Source organism: Aythya fuligula, chromosome 19, assembly GCF_009819795.1.
Source record: "Aythya fuligula isolate bAytFul2 chromosome 19, bAytFul2.pri, whole genome shotgun sequence".
In the NCBI taxonomy this organism is placed as follows: domain Eukaryota; kingdom Metazoa; phylum Chordata; class Aves; order Anseriformes; family Anatidae; genus Aythya; species Aythya fuligula.
In genome coordinates, this window is record NC_045577.1 from 7912318 (window position 1) to 7933837 (window position 21520).

A 21520-nucleotide genomic window follows, 5' to 3' on the forward strand; every position below is an offset into this window, starting at 1 on the left:
AAGAAAGCAAAATTTAAATTTTTCCATAAAGAAAGCAAAATTTCTGCGAGGAGAACTGGTGACAGGAAAGTGGTTGGAAGGATCTGGCTCCAGGCACATATTTGCTGGCAGGGGGAGAGAGCCGTGGAGCACCCCAGAAGCCCCAGGATGGGGGAAATGGGGCTGGGGAGCACAAACTGGGGTTTTTGTAGGCCCTGGTCCAGGCTGCACCTATCCTGGGTGCTCCGGCTCTGTAAATCCCATTGTACAGAGACATCTTAACGAACTCATTAACTTAACGAACAGAGAGAACAAGGCAGGGGGATACAGCAGGCAGCGTTTCTCATCTCGGGGCACTCGGCAGCACCCGCAGCAGGCGGGGATCGCAGCAGGCCCTGCTCGGCCCCACACGTCCCCCGGTTAATGCATTCAGCAGAGGGTCCAGGGGATCTGGAAGGAATGAATTGTCGAAGGCAAGCGATGGCAGGGGAATTACTGCTAATCCTTCGAGCTGGCCCAGGCACTCCAAAGGATTTAAAGACTGTTTAAAAAAAGTTATAAAAAAAAAAGAACACCCCTCCCAGCCGCCCTTCTCTCACATATTTCGGTCACTCAGTGGGAGCTGAAAGAGAGCAAACAGAAACTTCGAGGAGAGGAAAAGGATGAGAGCAAGGGAAAAGAAGAGATAAACACTGGAGATTAGATCTTGAGAAAAGTCTGTTTTACCCTCTCTGGGAGTGTAGGCTGCAATTAAATCTCTTTTGCCTAACAATACCCCATTGTTATTTACACAGCACTCGAGACACCAGCCCTCTCTTATCACTGAGCTGCCTGCAGTATCCGAAACCCTCTGGCTGGAGGGATACGGCCCCAACACTTAGAGGGAGGTGAGCTTTGCTTCAGCTGAGGAGCTGCCCCACTGCCCTTAATGCCTTAGAGCAGAGGTTTGGGGAATCTTGGGGGCTGTGTGTTGTCTCCCCGCCACGCACCTGAGCTGCAGCCATGGCCGAGGCTCTGCTTCCATCCCCTTCCAACCCTCTCCTCTCCACCAAGAGCTCTCCAACCACCTGTCCCTGCTCACCAGCAGAACAAGGCTGGCATCATCCATGGGATGTGCATCTCCATCCCTCTGGCACAGACCCAGGTCCCAAACCAGCACCCACTCAGGAACGTGGGCCACGGAGCTGCCACAAGGCCAGGAGATATATCAATACCATTGCTAAGGCTGAAGAGGGCCACGGATGTGATCTGGGCAGCCTGTAAATACAGGCATGCTTTCAGGTGCAGATGTTTCATCTGCTAAAAAGGGAGGCTTCAGGGGGAAGCAATGCTGTGCAAGAAATCTGGTTATAGGAACTGCTGTCATGCTTGTCTGAAATGGCACCGAGCGACAGCAACAGCTCAAATCACACTTTGTGCAGACCGAAGTTGTAGGGAGCATTGCAGAACAGGTTTAGGGTTCCCCCAATGAACACGTGAAGGCATGCACATAACAGATTTCAAGGCCACAGTACCAGCTGCTTTTAAATATATTTAAATAACATCTCAGCCCCTCTCCCCTATGTGGGTGGGAGCCTCTGGGAAGTGCCCATACAGGGAAGACACGAAGAGGATCATTAAAACAAGATTTCCATTCTGGATGTCCCAGGCTGAAGTTTTCAGAGGGCAAACCAGGCTCTGCAGCAAGGCAGCTGCAGGGTGAGGATCTCACAGGTCCTGAACCTGGGCTTCCCCTGGCAGGACTCACTGAACTGAGCGCACACAGCTCTCAGGAGCGATGCAAAGCACACCACTGCTGCCTTAGTCATGCTCTGAATAGGCACCAGTATGCAAAAACTTGACTGAAAGCCAGCTTCTCAGAGGCACTGATTTCACATCATTTTCCTATCAGTATTACACATAAAGAGGGCACCTAAAAACAGACTCACCACAGAGCTTCAGCCTTTGAGGTGCTTTAGGCTGTCAGTGCTGGAAACCCTGGGGCTAAGCCACCTCCAGTGACTGAGCTGCTAATATGCAGCCACTGTCCCTGAAATGCTGTACCAAGTCCTTTCCTATTCCCTCTTTTTATTTATTTATTTATTTATTTATTTTTCTTGTTTTTCAAGGCTTTTGCCAGAGCTTCACCCAATTAAATGATGTTTCTCTCTCTGCATGCAGCAGCATGAGGAGGTCTGGGCTGACTTTACCCTCCACACAACCTTGGTGCTGAGGAAGGTCAGCACCCCTGGCAGATGGGCTCCCCTTCTGGAAGTTATGCCTTTGCTGCTACTTGTCCCAGCTCTCCGCCTGAGCTGTGACGGGAAAGAACAACTTGTTAAGGAGTAGTTTCTTTCCCACCCTCTTAGACTGCTCACAGTCAGTCTCAGGCAGTTTGTATTGATTGCCTGCGCTTACTTGAGACGTTTTGCAAAAAGCACTTAGTGAAATTCATTCTGGGGATTTGTCAGTGTTTTTTTATGGCCCCTACGACATATGTGATAGAGCCAGGTGAAGGTTTAACTTTCAGAGGGTCAGTGTACGAGCTCTCGTGGAGGTGGAATTTCCATTTTGTAAAAAGTTTTGCTTCTCAGCACGGTACAAAGCCAAAAAATCACAAGTTTTGAGTTTTTTTTAATTTGTGTAGGTGGAAACATTTTTGTATTTTGCTTTTGTTTTGGAAGGTTAGTCAGATTATAAAAATTGAAAGAAATTTCAGAACTAAAATTTATTTTGACACACAACAGCCTGAGACTAAACCATTATTTTAAAAAGTGATGTTATGGAGCAACTTAACTTTTTTTTTTTTTTTTTAAATCTTTTTTTCCAACCTCTCCAAAACATTGTTAAGATCGCTGTTTCCATGGGAAGTGACTGTTCCAAGATTACAACCCCATGCAATACTGAGCCAGAAACCCTGCTATGACTATTTCTGTTCCATAGATTCTCTGCGCTACATCATTAAATTACATAAACCACCTACAAAATAGCATTTCCCAAAGGACAAGCACTCTTCCAGAAAAGTTTCAACCTGTTCTTGTCAAATATCAGTCAGTCCAGAGAAACCAGCTGCTTTTCCTTGTTGTGTTGTGTGTTTTTTGCTTTTTTTTTTTAAACTGACACTAGAAATCTGTGCTAATACTTGGGGAGGCCAAGGGAGCCTTCATGCAGTGCTGCTCCTGCAGCCTGCCAGATCTGGGCAGGCAGAAATGCCAGTGGCTCTCTTTTCCATTTTTACATAATGTCCCTGCTACAGTGTGGAGACCACAAATGCAATCATGCTAACAAGGGTTTGCTCAGTTCAGAGCCCTTGCTGCAAACTACATCTTAGTGATGATGCTGGCACATCATGATGCCTTCCTCGGAGACATCAATCTCTGCCACGCAAGTAGGACCAGAGCTCTGTCTGTGCGGGTGCTTCACTTGGGTCAAATTAAGCACATATTGAAATCAGGGCACATCCCTGTTACAGATGAGATGAAATTATCTTGGCTGCAACAGCCCTTTGGAGCTTCATCTCCATCTGTTTTTATGACCCGGGCCACATAGATGCTTTAATAACTGGAACATGCTCTGCTATTTACATGAGAGATGAATGCAGACCTGCACGGATGTTTGGTTGCTTTCTCATTTATTCACCCACATGAGTAAATAATAATATTAGAGCTACCTGCTGCACAGTGAACACTTTCAAACAAAAATGCATACCAACGTATTTGGAGACACGAATGTTCTTTTGGAAATTTGCTTCCTATAACAAGGGCAAATATACACGCATGTGATCTACAATATTTTTTCTTTGACCTAGCACTGTTTTGGTTTGAGAGGAGGATTTGCCCTTATTTTAGTGGGAAAAGAAAGTTGTTCTGAGTCTTCTGAAACCAAATCTAATTTTTCTCTGCTAGATAAATACTGAAAATACAATTGCTCACAGCCTTTTCCCTCCTCAGCTCATAAACCATGGAGTACTTTTGGTGGCAGACGGTCACTGCCAGGTCAGGCTGGGAGCATCTCGCCCAGCAGAGACTGTGGGTGCAGAGGTGGAAAACTGCAGCACGCAGCCCTGCCTGGCACCCAGGTCCCATTGAGGGGTGTTTGCATCCTCAGCCAGCCTGTCCTGCTGAGCATTGTGCCTTGCAGCAAAAAAATAAAAATAAAAAAATAAAAAAATAAAAAAATAAAAAAATAAAAAAATAAAAAAATATTGTGGTTCTGATGAAGGTCTTGACAATAAAATAAATCAGCTTGTATCTTCAAAGCACCTGCTACTGCTAAGGCTAAGGGAAATATCTAAATGCATCGAGGGAAAGAGGAATGGTGTTGACTAGGCTCGCAGAGGATGAATGTCATCCATTTCCCTCCCTTTCTGAATGCTCCAGTCTCCGTCTCACCATCTCCCTCCCCTCACACCTTCCAGGAGCTGTGATAGCTTTGTGCTTTCTCTTGGGTGGCAGCAAGGCCCGGGGCAATTCACATATCTGCCTCTGCTGCAGAGACTCTGAGTGTGTTTGAAGAGGACGAGGATGACAAGCGACTGGTTTCTGCTTAAACTGTACAGGTGGGAGCCTCCTCTCATCATCGCCCCTGCTCTCCTCCTGAAGTTGCTTTGATATTCAACAAACACTCGCTTTTTAAACAATACTGTCCTAAACCCTTATTATAATGCCCAGAACCACTTGCAGACTTTCTGAAACCCATTATTATAATTACAATCAAGAATCATAGGAGGCTGTGCTTTGTGCCAGAAATACATATACACTGAATTGTTTGCAGAGGAGCCTCAGAGAGAAAGAGCGAGGGAGAAATGCTGCTTCCGTGCTGCTCAATTCAGGAGCAGTAACTCCCACCCCATTTCATTTTCCCTCATCCGTTTTCCAATTTAACTTGTGGCTGCTGAGATCCAGGCTAATATTTGCTTTGTCCTCCGTGCTCTCCTGTGGCCTTGATGCAGGGAACCTTAAGCTGTGCCCATGTCTCTTGTGCCTCCACCTACCCCAGGTGGGGCCCCCACCAGACCCCAAACCCTGCCCTGGTGAGGATCTGGGGGGCTGCAAGATGCGGTGCTCTGGGCAGTGCAGTCAGGACAGAAGCAAGGAGCATTTTGTTTCAGAGATGGCTGCAAAGCAAGCCGTCTGGTCAAGGAAATGCAGCATCCAGCTTAGTTTTATTAAAGCTTTGCCTCATGGGTCACAAAAGACCTTAGAGAGGGCTGTAGGGTTTTTGGTAGTGTTATCCCGATCTACTGCTGACAGAGCTCATGGGGTGTGGACTCTGATTTGGCTTTTGCCAGCACGAGCCCTGAAATTAGCTCTCCCTTTTTCACAAACAGTGCCTGAAGTCAATCTCACCTATCACTGGCTTCCATGGTAATGTCACTGGCTGGTGCTGAGAAAAGTGAGATGGATCAGGCCCTTTCTTCTGAATAAATATCAGATCTGATTCACCACTCAATTGCTTCTGTTTTACCTCTGTAGAACGTCATTGATTATAGAAGGATTTGCAAGTTTAAAACTAGACTAATTCAGTGATTAATCCCAACCAAAGCCTTCTGTAAATAGAGACCAATACTCCAGCAGCATTCAATATTCAACACATCAATAGAGTTCTCAGCAATATGACTGAATGGCATTTAGAGTTCCCCTCCCTTTATTCAGGGTAGTGCTGGGATACATTTAGTTTAGCTAACCCAGACTTTTCACCTCTTTCTCTTCACCCTGGGAAATGCCAGGCACGTTCCCAGTGAAACAAAAGCAAAACTCTCCCTTCCAGCCTCCGACACATTACTGCAGCAGCCAAACCCTTCAGGCACCCAACGGGACCAGAGGATGCCACAGGGGGGTGGGGGAAGGAAGAGGGGCTCATGGCTGGGTCTGACCATATCTAAGGCCCATATCATCCCATGCGCTGGAGACTCCTCTCGCACCTTCCACCAGTGAATTAAGGCTGGTAGATGTGGTAGAAAAGCTTATTGTAGGAATGTGTGGCTCTAAGGAAACATTGGCCAGGAAAAGCAACTGTGACAAAGAAATATCTTGACTTTAAAGATTTTAAGCATTTCTGCAGCTTCTTCTGGTCCCACTAACCTTCAGATCGCACACAAAAATCCCAAACCACTCCCCCAAATGCTATGTAATCTGGACATAAATAAGAGTTGCAGGTCATGGAAATATCTGTGGGTTTCAATATTTGGTCTTGGTACAAATAAAATTGAGATTTTAAGCATTAAACATTTTGGGGAAATTTCCCACCACAAACAACCTCCCCACACACTGATGACATAACTGCTCAGCTTCACTGAGCGGCTGCAGGGCAGCCCATTTCACTCCATAGGGATTTTCCCCTGAGTCACGGCTCCTAGAAAGGCTTGCCCAGTATTTTTGGGATCCAAATCTTGTTTCTCTTTCCTGTTCCTTTGCTCTCTCCAGGAAGTCCTGGGGTCCACTCAAAGTGACAGACCCTGAAGTTCCACTGAGTGTCCCCTAGACCCAAATCCTGTTTCAGAGGCAGACAAATGGATGGATCTTACAATCATTCTTACATCCATTCACCAACCTACAAGACCTGCAAGAATTGCTGGACCAGCTTCAGCTGACAGCTACAGACAATCACAGAGCTCAGGCATCTGCAGCTCTTCTAGCTGCTGCCACTCCTTGGCTTGCAAGTTCCCATGAGGGGGTGTTTTTGTAGTGCTTTTACAGTGCCTCTGTCCACCTCCTCCAGCTCTGAACAGCCACGGAAGAGTCAACTTCTGAGCACCAGCCATCATCAGCCAAGGCCAGGATGGGAGACAAGGCTGAAGTGATCTTTCTCTTCACATGAGCTTTTCCTCCTCGTGATTCCATTCTTTGCCCTGTAGCAGGACTCCTGTGAGCTGCCTCCAGAAGATATGCTTGCTTATCTCCTTGTCTTTCCACTCCAGATAGGTGTTCCTCCTGAGGTATCGGGACAGCCCTAGCTTCTGCCTCAGCAAGGTCTTATTCACTTCTTCGAGTACAATCATGATGATTCCAGCTTTGTCTTCAACCAGCTGCCAGGACTGGGCAATGTCAAACTCAAAGCTACACCACTTGCTCTCCAGAAAGTCGGTAGAGATGACTGCAATGACATTTCTGCTACTTAGAAAACCTTCTTGGATGATGTTGGTGACAATGGGTACCCCTGGTAGGAAATCCCTGTAGTAAAGACAAAGTTGGAAGGGAGGTTTTCCTCCTTCTAAGGGTTCGACCAGCTCTTTTATCACCCATTCTTGGTCTTTGCTGGAGTGGATAACAAAGGCATCATAGGTGGCTCCCCTTTCTGCAGAGTGTTTACACCCACTGAGCAGCACCAAGAAGTAGTAGAGCTGGAAGTAGTACTTGTAAATCAGGAATATGAACACCAATGCAGCAAGCAATATGACCACTGAGCATGCCACCGTGCCTGGGTTGGGACGGCAGGAGAACAGGTAGAAGCTTGACAGGCTCAAGTTCTTCATGTATGCAGGTGTGTGGCATACCATTAAATGCTTGTTCTGCAGCAGGTCTTCCATTTCTGTGATCCATTTCATAAAGTTCAGGTAACTGCAAGAGCATTCAAACAAGTTGTGAGAGAGATCTAGGTAGACCAGACTAGCAGGCAGGATTTCCAGGGCTGAGTCCAACAGGACACTCAGCTGGTTGTGGCTGAAATCCAGGGCTGTGAGAGCTTGGAGTGGCTCATAGACTACAGGATCGAAGGTCAGGAGCTTGTTGTTGCTGATATTCAGCTCTTTTAGTTCAGAGAGAGCATTAAATGTGCTTTGATCCACCTCTACTAATTTGCAATTTGAAATATCCAAGGTGTGGAGGTGGCTCAAGTTTTTGAAGTTATTGGACAATTTATTGTTCTCAAAGGAGTTGCCTGCCATCTTGAGCACTTGCAGAGAGTTCAGACCATGAAATATATGATCGGATTTAACATGAGTTTTGGTATAGGAAATGTCAAGGTAAATGAGTTTCTGAAGGGATAGAAAGACAGGGTAGGTGCCATGGTTGTCTAACTTTGTGTGCTGGAGGTCCAAGTATAAGAGATTCTTCACATTGGTGAAGTCTCCGGTCAAACTGATGTCAGAATTGAAGCTTAGGTTCAAGTGTCTCAAGTTTGCAGACCCAGAAAACTGAGGAGAACAGCATGAAGTGAAGGAGAGCCGATTCTCACTCAAGTCTATGACCTCCAGGTAAGTTAGATTCTTAAATTTCTGCCGGAAGCTATTAAGGTGTTTGCTCTGGGTAATACGAAGTACTCTCAGCTCCTTAAAGAGGGACAGCTTCACAGCAGGCACTTCCTTAAACTTGCATTTCTTGCATTCCAGATGTTTCACTTGAGGAGACATAGGAACCTCTGACACCTCTTCAAGTTCAACGTTCACCAGCCGAATACTGGAGACGTTGCCTATGCAGTTAAAAAGAGTGTCCGTGTCATTCTCAAAATTCCTGAAACAGGTTAAGACAAACTCCTGCATCTGTACCTGGCAAAGTCCACTCAGGAGTCCATTCTGAAACTCTTCCAGTTTCAGACTGTCCCTGAATTCTCCAACTATTAGTCTGTTGACCTGTAGCCCTGCCAGGCCGTGAAGAGAAGTGCGCATGTCATGGAAGTTCTCAAAAGAGGACCTCAGAACCAGTTCACCAAGATGAATCTTTGCAAAGGACCCAGGCTGGATGTATTTTATATTATTCAGAGAGAGCACCAAGGTGAGGTTGAGCCTGTTTGCTTCTCTCAGGGCATCAAGGTCTCCTTTGGAGATATATGTAATCTTATTGGAGAAAAAGCTCAGGTGCCTGAGAGAGGTCAGGTTGGAAAAATACTTGGGAAGCTTCAATGAAGCAATGCTGTTGTGGCCCAAATTCAGCTCCTGTAGGGTATGCAAGTGTCCAATTGGTAGGTCAGTCAGAGAGGATATGCCGGTTTCCACCAATACTAGTTTTTTCAGAGATGTTAAACCATAGAAGGTTGCTGACCCCAGGTACTGGAGGGAATTGGCAGTTAAAATTAAGGTGGAAAGTTCATGAAGATCCACAAAAGAGTTATCTTCTATTGTATGGATGTGGCACCTGTTGGGCAAGAAAAGGGGATAAATGTACATGAATGAATAAATGTACTTTTACTCTACATTCACTAACACTACTGCGCTAAGTGCTAATGCAGTGTTCTCAGACTTAACATCTTGCTGGGGCTTAGCTTGGCATTGCTGTGCTCCTGAATCCAACTTCTCCTTCCTCAATCTGCAGGTGAACATAGTTATTTCCCAGCAAGGAGCATCATTAACCAGCCATGCAAAAGGAACCTTCCCATAGCAGGAGAACTTCTCTCTCCTCCTCGTCCTAGATCTGAATTTTAGTTGCAAAGCAAGAGACCCAGAGCTATGGTCAAAATTCAGGCAGGCAGCAGGACAGAAGCATTTTAGTTTTCTTTTTAGGCCAAAGTAAGACTCTGATGCTCATAATTGATGGTAGAGCCAACCAGATGGAGGACTCCCTTACATCTTGCACTCTCACAGCTTCCAGACTCTCTCAGCAACAGCTGGGCAGTCCCCCTGGCACCGGACTGATGCAGCAGTTGCAAAGCTCACAACCCAGCAGTTTTGCTGATATCTGAGAGGGAACAGACCCCTGGTTGTGTTGGTTCTAAAAGAGAAAAGTGAGAGTGAAGAGGAGTGTGGCTGCCTAAAGGTGGTTTCATATGAGAAGACCCAAAGTTTGAGACCCAAACCCATTCTGTAACGAACTCGAGCAGAACGAGCTTTACAACCCAGTCAGTGCCTTACAGCAAACATGCTCTGCCACTCAGCTACTTCAGAGCTGTAACTGTGATGGGACTGAGTGACATTTTTCAGTGAAACAATTTACCCATAGAAACTGTTGTCTCAAGTCAATGGAAATTATACATCAATTCAAATTTGCTAATAAGCCTCCCTCATCTCCTCCCCCAGATATGTGAGTAGAAAGGAAGAGATATGTTGATATTTTAAAACAACCACCTTTTACAAAATGAATGTACTTTTTTTTTTTTTTTTTTAAATGTGATTAGAAAAACAGTTCACCCAAGATGTTCCATGTTCTACTTTGGAGTTTTTGTAACAGTGAAAAGTCTGGCATTTTTCTTGTTCAGAAAGAAGTAAAGAAGTAAAACATCCTCCTCCCTCTTACATCGTGTCCTACAAGATCAGACTGACAGGCCCAACTCTGAGAGAGTGTGTCCTCAGTAACTGGACTAAAATCTGTACATCAGTGCCATGGGCATGTGCAGAGAGACAGAGAGAGGGACAAAGTCAAGAGCAAAACAACAAAGAGCCAAAATCAACAAGACCCCAAAATCTGGAACTGTTGAGGCCCAGCTGGGGTAAGGTTGACCAGTATCCACATAAAAAAGGCTCATTACCTTGAAAGATCCAGAAGCTGAAGTTCAGGGACTGATGAAAAATAATTTGAGCTCAGTGATTTCAGATTGTTGAAGCTGAGGTCCAGCTCCTGGGTGGTGTTTGGGACTTCAGGGGGAACTCCAGAGATGTTCAGCCCCATGCATCTGAAAGCTTTGCTAGGGATGACCTGTAACAGTGGCAGATCCATTCAGTCAACACCCACTCTTCACAAAATATCAGAAAATTATACTGTCAGGAAAGCAGGAGCAGAGCAACTACCACACAGTTCATTTCTAAGTGAACTTCGAAGTTCAGTTCTAAATGAGCCGCCCTGAGCTTCAGGAAATAATCTCATATATCCTAAGTACCTCTCCCACCTCTGGTAGAACCAGTCCTGCTCCCCAGGAGGAGCTACATTTCTTGCTGATTGAAGCAGGTACAAAACCACAGGACAGTGTTCCTCGAGGCTATGGATGAACCAGCAGCAACCTCTGAAAGAGCCAGCGAAACGAACACAGGGGGATGTATGGTGTGCCCCGGATCAGCGCTCAGCTCTGACACACTGCAGAGAAGCAGGCAGCTCTAACAGAAATTGCTCTGTGAGTAATAAGTAAAGTTTGCAAAAGGCAGTTCATCAGTGCCAGGTGTTTGGGGTACCGGTGAAGTCACTCTACAGCACAAATCAGGCTAAAATATCATAATTTGCAGAATTTTTAGACAAGGCTTGGATCTCTTCCTGAAGGGATACATAATCTATTAGTTTAGCTGTAGTGTAGTAACCCCAGAGGTACAGAAAGCCAAGAAGAAGAAATGGTTTGTGCTGCTTGTTCTGGTTCTCAGGTGTTTTTGAGACCAGCGTTTACTTCAAATATTTCAATTGCCTTGGTAACAGCCTTGGAAGAAAGATGAGCTTCCGTAAGAAAACTAACACACGACAGATCTGATGCACAAATCTCCCAAGCAGAGGGGAAAGTTGCACCGGAGAAGCAGAAGGATTTCGTGCTCGTGCAGAGATCACGTACCTCCAAACAGGGACTGAGGAGGCAGCCTGCCAGCTGCAACAGGATGAGCACCAGCTGCAGCAGCCCCACAAACGTCCACGGGAGGAGAGCTGCTCTCCTGGGCATCTTCAGGAGGCCAGGCAAGCAGGAGAAAGCACCATGGGTGTCACACAAGGACCCAGAGAGAGAAACCTCCTGAAATGCTGAGCGCTGCCTCCTACCACTCCTGCTTCTCACCGCACGTCACTGCGAGCTGCAGAGAACAAGGGGAAGTGAAACTGGTGACTGCCCAGTTTCTAGACATGCTTGGAGTGCTTCTTGCAACTCTGTGTTTAAAAAAAAGGAAGAAAAAAAGGAAGTACCAAAAGGTGTAGTTTGGACTAGAACTTAAACAGCAATATGTGTTGTTCCGCTGCGTCACTTGACTCGATTACCTCAGATTAGCTCAGGCTAAATTGGTGGAGAAAAAGGGAAATTTGTGAAATTGTGAGTCCCATTTCAAGAAGGCCAGGTTTCACATCCCATAATGTGAATGCACTGTGTAGAGCAAATGAGTCTCTGCATTCGTCCCCCTGCCACGCTCCCAGGACAAGTGCAGGCCTTGGGCCCATGTCTTCCTGAGGCCAGTAACTATTACGTTACTGTTTTAGCTATGGCTGAGCTCTCATGAACACACATCTAGGATTTACTGGGCCTTGGTATTGCATCATCCCAGGAAGAGGCTGCACAGGGCCATGCACAAGGGCCAAGCAGCGGAGACCTGACCATGGAGCAGTCAAAGCCCCAGGCACGGCTCAGCCCGCAGCACCGCGCTGGGCTCCGTGCTCCCCTGCCCTTGGCTGGGACAAGCTGGGAGGGCTGGGGTCAGGGTTTGAAGCCTTGCTACAAAATCAAGCCTGTGGAGGGTCATCTTGACACCACCCTTAACTCACAGCGCAGACACAGCTGTTGTTTCTGGAGGAGGCTTTGAAAAAGCCAAGTGTTGGTAATACCAATTTAATTCAGCTGTGAGCTTTCTAATAAAGCTCCTTGCCTTCATTTATTCTGATATATGGTAGTGTTTTATTGTACCTACTGATGTCTTTCTGTAGATAAATAAGAGTTGTTACTGGGGATCTAGCTGTAGGGTTGTGGAATATCATTAACACAGAAAAATGGCAAAAATGGGAGATGAGGATAGGATACTAGTCTAGAAATAGATGGAACAGGGAGCAACTACACATGAAAATCTGTGAATATTGATAGTAAATACAAACTGAAACACAAGGCCAGTGAGTAATCCACTTACAGAGAAAAAGATAAAATCTCAGGGAGGGGGGATGGACACAGAACTTCTTTGGCAAGGTCAGTAGAGGGCCACTGAGGGATGAAGAAATCCTAAAATAACAGATGATCTCTGTGATAAAAAACACATATCAGACAATGGCAGCTAAAACTGACACCCTGATTTACAGCCAGATAGCGCCCATTAAGCCAGCAGACAAAAAGTTTGTTGAAATTGGGCAAGTTCTACAAAATCCCTGTTCTGAAAAGCCTCTTGTGATTGCAGGTATTTCCTTTTACAGATGGAATCAAAAGTGAATGGAAACAATTGCTGACTGCTTCTGTGCCTGGATTAAGGAAATTGGCAGAGCATCATGTGTCTGCAGAGAGGACAAATGAGCATGTCCTTTAGTATTCAATATGCAGAATGAAGCAATCCACATTTAATTTTTATCTAAAGCTGAGATGAGCCTGAAGTATGCTCTAGAAATTACCATTTCAATGGAGACTTGCTGAAGATGTTGGAGAGTTTGGGAGCATCACAAAATCCATCCAACAGCCATGCTTAGGAGTCAAGTGGAAAGTACAACTTGAAGGACATTCAAAGAGCGTGCTGCTTCTATCACAGGGGACAGTTTCACAATGAATATCATCACTGGTTCAAGGACAAATCCTACAGAAATTGCAAGAGATGGGGCACAAGCTGAAAACATGCAAGCTAGCAAATCAAACCCAGCCACCAGTTTAGAAAGTCAATGCCAGTTAACTTCATATTCTTCAGCTTGCATACAATGTGCAATGACTGTAGAAAGCCATAATGTCTCTGTAATTGCCTCTTTCAGTTCACAAGAAACAAAAGTATTATTTGGAATCCTTTAAAGTGACAAGAATAACATCTAAAATATAACATGATTCACTGTGCTGGCAATTTTCTAGTGGGATCATCAAAGATCTTTCAGGAAGGAGGTGTTACAGAAATCTCAGTGTTTCTAAAAACACATGCCAGGATAATCTTTGTTCTCCTGAACATTATTATAATATAAGTAACACAACAGCAGACAGCATATACGCAACCCCTGTCATCTGAAGCAAAGTATTACCTAGCATAAGATGGCCACAACATAGTTGTACTGACAAAACAAGTTGTACTATTGCATATATTAAAACACAAAAAAAAAAAAAAAATGGAACTCCAGCTGAACACAGAAGTTAGCTAAACTCTTGGACAAAACAACTGCTGATATCCTGCATGCATTTCATTGAGGGAACTGGTGTGTAGACAATATACGAACATCTGCAAACCAACCCAGCAACTTGCTAAGGAGACAAAAGACAGACAGAGAACTTCAGTGTTTGTTCAGTATGAGGTTAGCTGGAACAAATGTAGCTGCACAATGTCCCAGCCACGAGAACAAATAGGGCAGTCTGTATCTGTGGTGATTTTGAGGTCATGTCTAACCCAATATCATATGTAGATCAACACCTATTGCCCACAAGAGAGGCTGTTTTTGGCTTAGCAGTCAGGCTAAACAGGTCCCCAAGTCTATCTGCAAATGGGGGTTAAGGAACATAGCAAGAACTGTTTCAAGAATGAGCAAAGTAGGTTTTATTTTGAGTGAAAGAATCGTGTGTAATAACTACTTGACTGTGAGTCAGGGATCAGATAGGTGAGAGCATCCATGAAATGCTGGTACTTACACAACACAGTATTTGCAGAGCTAGAGATAGGGAGCACTATGAGAACTTCCAAATATACTTGAGCAGCTCAGGCACGCTCTACCACCTGATCCTGTATTGCTTTCAGATGGGTTGCAGCACTGGCCATATGTACCTTCCTAACTAGCAGTGTATCAGTTAATACAGCTCAGCTTAGCAGTCACTTGGGGTGAATTAAGCTTAAATCTCATCATGTTGCAGCTGGGGTCTAGGCTCAGGGTGCGTAGACAGTTACTGAATGCTTAAGGTTCAGCTGACACGTGGTCCCTCCTTTTACTTCGCAGCTGAGTCATCTGTCCAAGCCTGAAAGGTTGTCTGAGTAGATAGGAAAAGAAAATGTCTCAAAAAAGTAACAGCATGTTGAATTTTCCCAGCTATTCTGCCAGGAAAAAACAATTTTTATAAATCACAATAAAAAAAAAAAATCTGAAAATGGCTTGAAGATGCTCTTGCTGCAAATATCACAAACACGTTGCTTCCTGGAACTGGTGAATCACCGCCTCACACGGCCATCCCCGGCCAACCTGGCAGACGCTGGATAGTGACGGTGCTGAGCCTCCCGCTGCGCCGGGGCTGGTGGAGGAGCTGAGAAGCTGGCGTCATCAGAAAGGGTCCTCGCTACACTGCTGTGATGCCTGTAACTCTCACCTGTGATGCTCTGCCATGTGAAGTGGGTGGAAGCATTTCACATCTGATGGAAGGTCGGACCTCTTGCCTTTGCTTCTGGATCTTGCAGCATTGGAGAGGATAACTGTTCAGATTGAGGGAGAAACTCTGCTTTGAGTTTGAGGTGTTGTTAGAAAGCTTCGCCACTGCCTGTTGAGCAATGAATGACTCTAGTTACAGATCATTTACATCATTACATATAATCACAGCACAGAAACTGCTAGTTTTGAAGCACAGAGAATCAGCACTGCAGATTGCTTGTTGTGCCTGTGTCTCTAAATGGCAGGTAAGCACGTGAAGGTAGAATCAGAGACAGCCTGTACATGCTATGTAGCACTGACCAAGCCCCAACCAACTGCAAATGGTGCCACTCAAAACAAAGCACAATCCAGCACAGCTAAGTTCCTTCCTGCTGCAGAAAAGGACAGGTAGGAGTGTACACAAGGGAAGGAAACAAATCCAAAAGCTCCTGTCCAAGTTAGTTTGATCAAAAGCATCCAAGCCTACATTGAAGTAGGTAATGTGTGTCATCAGATGGGTTATTCCCCAAAGCCAAGGTCATATGAATACTCCAGAACTATGCAAAAGCTATTAGGGAAGAACTGTGTCAGGTGTTCAGGGACGAATATATGACTAGAGGAAGTGATTAATCAGTGTCAAGGCAGTCACTATCTGTGGCAGGTACTCCATATGGACTATGTCAGGTCATATAGGAGCCCTACATTTTACTGAAGTCAGTGTTTCATCTAAATGCTTGGAAGGGTTTCACACGGATGGTGGAGGTGTCTGGATTCACTCACCAAGTGCTGGTGGACAGGCAGCGAGTGATGGGGGAGCTCCCTTGTCCCGTGGGGGAGGCAGGCTGGCACCACGCCGCCCCACAGCTCCCTGCCCTGCTGCCTCAGCTGAACCACGGGCACCCCTCAGCTGGCCACAGAGCCGGGGATTCACTGTCAGCACTGACAAGAGGATGTTCACGGTGCCTTGGCATGAAATGCACCGTGCTGGGAAGCAGAATAATTGCCTTCCTGCAGCCCTGAGGAGGGTGCTAGCTTTTGCTCCTCTAGCAACAATAGGACTCATTTTCCTTTTCTTTCCCCCTTCATTACATCCTTATTATGGTGTCTGGTAGCCTAATTTACATATGTTCTGTATTACTGTGGCTTTGCTTTATCCTTCTTATTTCACCTCCTTTACCCCAGTTCCCTTGACAATAATGAGTCTGCGGTAGGGCATGGATTTATTCGGACTGCCAGGCACAAAATGTGGGGAGGACATGGAGGACTGCACACCTCAGGCTTTCTAAACTGGGCACAGGACAGGTAGATTTGGGCGTTCAGTGCCACTGCCGAAGCATGGTTAAAAGCAAAACCTCTCCTAACACTCTCGTGAAAGACTGATAAAGAGGCAGCTCTAATGATCTGTAGTCACCTGGAGAGATTACAGAACCCTGTTTTGAGGGAAAACCAGGCAGCTCTTAGACACAAGAACAAAAATGCGTGCAGCAGACCTGCTTGCTGCAAGCACGAAGAGCGCTGCCACAGGCAGTGACCAGCGCTGAGACTCTTGAGCCTCGTGTTTATGGTTTCACTACTATGACTTGTCAGTATATGACAGGAAAATGTTGCAATGACTGCGTCGGAAAGTGCAGACGCAGCTCCTGCAAGCTGTGGCAAAGTTCTTGTGTGCGTTACCTTGAGAGAAAATGTAAGCTACCTCCTGGGGTTAGCTGGTAGCATGCTTTATATATCAGCTCTCAGACGTTAAATTTTTTATGCCATTTTACTCTAACAGGAGAAGAACACAGAGTATTAATTATCCATATAGTCGAGAGCCCACTGCCATTGCTTACAAAGCAGTAACTTCTGAAACCCTGCTTGAGCCAGATCCACATGCATATTTGTATCCATTTAGGAACACTGTATTTCTGGAACAAAGCAGAACCTGTGTGGCTATGATGTGCTAGGTAGAGAGTAAAGACTTACTTGCATACAGACCATAACCTGAAGCCAGTGTTCAGCCCATGAAGAGGAACTTACTGAAGCAGCTTTTTCCTCCCAAGATCAGTTCAGTTCTGTCTGCACGTGCAAGACCAGGTCATCCCCTTTTAGCCTTCAGGTGACCTTCCTCAAACTGAGCTGGACTGGGGCCTCCTGTTCTTGCACCAGGCTCCTGGGACAAGACAGCTTTGGGGGAGATTTGTCAACATTTCTTTGGCCATGAGCTGCATGCACTGACCAGGGCAAAACCATTTCAGCTCTAGCGGAGCAGGAACCAAGCTGGACAAAAGGCAATAGCAGCAGGAACAACATAAAGTGGATCAACTTTTTGCAGAAGACATTATCAAAAGACTTCAGGCCTGAGATACTGAAAAATAAGTTACCCAGGAAAAGAAGTGCCAAGAATAGCATGGGAAGTACCCTGAAAGCCTGAGCACAGTGAAAGCAGGGGGAGGAAGGAAATGGGAAGCAGAAGCTTTGTTTCCCATAGAAATAGTTAGCAGTTATAATGCTCCCACACCCCAAATGCTGCTGCTGTAAGACACGTACAGCTTGATCTAAATTGACCCAACCCCACTCTTAGAGCTTGTTTCTAAACAGCTATGCAGAAGGAACCTTCTCAGTGAGCACCTGGCTGAAGAGGCTGCAACAAAGGGGTCCTGCCAACATCACCATTAGTTTAACGTCATGCCGTAGGTTCTTTCTCCAGGTAGAGGCAACATTTTGGTAAAGCATCAACTGAGGTGAACCCACAATGATAAAAGGCCAGGAATAAAGCAGTAAAGACGGGGAAATATGACACAGCTGCTTCCTGGAAGGAAGCTGTAGAGGATGAGAAGATGTGGCCACAGAGGTGGTCATGAGACCTGTGAGATGTGGAGATGAGCCAGCCACAAATAGGTGAGGTTTTAAAGGGGTTTCTTAAATGTGGAAGATCTTTAGCACACAAAGTAGACTTGGCAGGGTGGCTCCATGCTCAGAACAAACTGGAAGAGACATGCAAAGCTTGGGTCAGAACGCTGGGAGGGAAAAAAGAGACTGCATGGGGTCATGGAGCCATAAAAAGATCTCAGAGGCGATTCTAAGGTAGTTCTCACCTGTCTGCATGGGGAATCCCCCTCCCACAAGACAGTGCCAACCCTTTGAAACGAGAAGTGCATTTATTCTCAAACAGAACAATAAAAGAAACAACTCCTGAAGACATTAACATTTGCCAACAATCAGCAAGACACTGAAATTTCTGAGTGTTCAGTCCTTTTCCATGGCGATGGGTAGGTACGACTCTCTCTCACTCCAATCTGTGTAGGAAGCAGTTTGAAACCTCAAGGTAGGCACTGCGCTCTCACCACTCCCTTTCTCAGGGGCTGCAGACCAGCTTAGCATCTCAGTCTGGTGCTTTTCACAAGTAACCTGGTGAGCAAAGGACAGTTGTTTACAAACCAGGAAGGGATTACTTAAGGAAGAAGGGTTGTGTAATACTGCTCATCCTCCAGTGCAGCAGGCAGCAATGGAAGCCAGAGGCCAACAGAGGAAAGCACAAGTGCTCTGAATTTGGAGGATTCATCTCCCATCCCATGAGGGGCAGGACATGCTGTCACATGCTCAGAACAACCTGGAACAAGGGTAAAATCCAGCTGGGATCACCAGGGTTGTCAGGATGGGGACAGCAAGCATCACGGCCTTTTCTCAGCGGTTCTGGGCCTGAAAGGCAGGGCTGGCTAGGTCAGCAATCACTCCCCTCTCAATCATCTTCAGCAGCCAGTTCCCCTCAGCTGTGAGATTATACTGAATGAGCTGCAAGGACAAGAGAGCCAAAGTTACAGATTATTCCTTACAGTGCCTCTCATCCTCCCCCAAAAGCACTGGATCCTGCCTGACCCAATTTGCACCCTCTTCCCCAAACTAGGCCAGATGACAGGCACCACAAAGGAGCCAGCATCTGTTCTAAAGATGCTCTCTGGGAGCAAAGCATGTCCTAGCACCTTCCCCAGGACACCCCAGCAGGAATTTCCACAAGTAACACCAGTGACAGCTACCAGAGCTCACAGCTCCTTTAGTCCCGGCTTTTGCCAGTAGGCTTCCCTATAGAGAACACCTCAGTTTGAAGGGGAAGCATTTTCTACCTCTTCTTTCCGTGAGCGACCTGTATTGTAATAATGTATTGGTGCAGTATTGTCATGGTTGCCGGGGTAACCAAAGCCTGCAATATTGACCTCCTGGCATATATGGAGGGCTAAGTTCAAAGCAATGATTCCCATGGTGGCATATCTCTGGGAAGGGAAAAGAGAGAACATCTGTTTAGCATTTCAAACTCATACTATTACAAAACCGACACTAGCAACACCTTTTCAGCTGGGACCAATAGCTTCCACATATTCCACGTAGCAAGAAAATATACGTAAATGAAACAGGACAAATGCCTGGACAACACTCCCTGAACTCAAACAAGGAACATCTTTTGAGAAGGTGCTGCAGAAGATGAGGGCTCAGGAGTGTAAAACCTCTGAAATGATAAAGCACGGAGCTCCATGGAAATCAGAAAGCTTTTGGATGGAAGGAACCAGCACACTTTTTAATAAGGCCACTTCCATTACAGAGCCTGGACAAAGTCCCTGCATCTCTTTCTTTTCCAAGTGCCTCTGTGTGTGTGTTCCCTGCTGGAGGCCCTCGTGTGAATCCTCACTTCTAATCCATGCATTAAATTCCTGTCCCTGGCCTGTGTGCTACAAAACTGCCCTCTGCTCACATAAAGCTAACATGACCATGTACAAACCATGACCTTAAAAGCCTTGTGGCTGTGCAGAACAGCCACCATGCTTGCGAGCAGCTGAACATACTGCCTGGTTCCCCAAGCTCACCCTAGCACTTAGCACCCCTTATCTGGATTGTCCCACTTTGCACTTTCCAAACAGTTTAGTAGGGAAATGTCCTTTTTTACAGCATTGCTTCAGCAGGCAGGAGACTTGGTATCTAATCTCAGCCTAGCTAAGAGTCAGTGCGTGACCTTGGACAAGGTTATTTCACCACACCAGACCTTCAAGCTTCTCCTGCCTTTGTTGCAGATTATAAACATCCTGGTGGTGCCCAGCAGGCTTAAAGTTAATTAAAGATTCCACAGCACCATCACAAAGATCATCAGGACTGAAGACAAAGTATCATTAGATTCATTAATGAAGTAATCCTCCATCGTGCAGCGAAGGGGAAATTTGCGTTCCAGAAGCAGTGGGCATAACAGCCAGCCTCAGGCCAGAGATCTGTAAGAACTGAATGTTTTAAGGAAAGCCAACCAAAATTCCTCACATTTTATGCTAGCTAATTATCAGTAATGGTCTAGACAGGGAAAGCACAGGAAGATGTATGAAAGGGCTTGTATGACAAAACTGCTAGTCGCCAGAGAAGCAGGTGTCCTAAGTTCTAGAACTATGGCCAGAAATTCAACTCTGAAAAGTCACTTGAATGCAAAATGGCAAGGGATTACAGGGCAGATTGGAATTAGAGTAATGCTGCACAGTTGTGACAGGTGGGGAAAAGTCTTCCTTTTCCTTGTAGAAGCAGGGCTCAAAACTTGAATCACCATGCTATAGGGAAAGACTGCATTTACTAGGGGAAGGGACTGGCTGATCTAGTGACTAGGTTTTCCTTCCCCTTGTGTAGTGCTGAAGCAGTAAGGTATTAGGGAAGACACAGAACACTGATGGTCATCTGTTTGCTCTCCAGCACGATATCATACCCTACTTGATGCATTCAGCTGCAGCAGTTTGTATGTTGCTTCGTAGGTGACATATGGGTTGAGAATACGTAGCTGAGAGATGTTCCCATTCCACTGCTGTGGGGGCTGGTGCCAAAATCCCACCTTCGTCTGCAGAAGAAAAAAAGAGAGGTCCTCATGGCACATCCATGAACAGCAGATCATGCCAGGAGAAAGTTAGCTGCGGTCTGTTGCTCTGGGTTGATGCTCAGAGGACTGAGAACTTGGAGGAAGAAAGTATCTCCTGGTCTTTTCCGCTCATTCCCATGCACCCATATGCAATCTAGCTGTGACTGGGGTCTTTCTAATTAGTGAAAAATAAGGTCTCAGGTGCCTGGTGCAGCTCATTAAATATTTGAAAGATACATGATTATTAGAGCTATTGAATATGTCACTACAAATAACCTAGTTTCAACCTCCCCTCATTAAAGACTTCTCACCTTGTTCCTTGTTTTCAGCAACACTTCCCTCAGCCAGAGGAAATCAGAAGGCTTGAATGGGACAAACACCATCAGTGTATCATCATCATTGTTTTCTAAAGGGTTGGGCAGAGCAGACTCAGGGAAGAAGAGACGGATGCTGGTTCTCTCACCCACATCTTTCTTGTACTCTCTAACTGGAGCATCATTTAATCTGAGAATCAAAGCCAGAAGGGTAGGACTGGTCCAGTTTCATTACCACCTATTCCCAACCATGGATGTAGCTGTGTGCTGTCAGATACCAGACTGGCCATATGAACTCACATGAGGGCACCAACACATCTCATGGCCCAACCCAGCAGCCTGGTTCC

At 45.8% G+C, this 21520-nt stretch overlaps 1 protein-coding gene across 1 annotated transcript; it reads right to left on the minus strand.

The window, feature by feature from the left end:
- Positions 1-6725: 6725 nt before the first annotated feature.
- TLR4 (toll like receptor 4) lies at positions 6726-11475 on the minus strand. Its single transcript, XM_032200348.1, has 3 exons — positions 11359-11475; positions 10357-10523; positions 6726-9029 (listed from the first exon to the last, which is right to left on the minus strand). Exons 1-3 carry the CDS (start codon positions 11461-11463, stop codon positions 6770-6772), a joined length of 2532 nt encoding a protein of 843 aa, XP_032056239.1. The 5' UTR covers positions 11464-11475; the 3' UTR covers positions 6726-6769.
- Positions 11476-21520: the final 10045 nt, after the last annotated feature.

Coding starts and splice junctions, on each gene's coding strand:
- TLR4 (XM_032200348.1), bottom strand. CDS start 11,463: ATGCCCAGGAGAGCAGCTCTCCTCCCGTGGACGTTTGTGGGGCTGCTG. Junction 10,524..11,358: donor TCCTCAGTCCCTGTTTGGAG/GTACGTGATCTC, acceptor CCACTGTTACAG/GTCATCCCTAGCAAAGCTTT. Junction 9,030..10,356: donor CAGCTTCTGGATCTTTCAAG/GTAATGAGCCTT, acceptor CTTGCCCAACAG/GTGCCACATCCATACAATAG.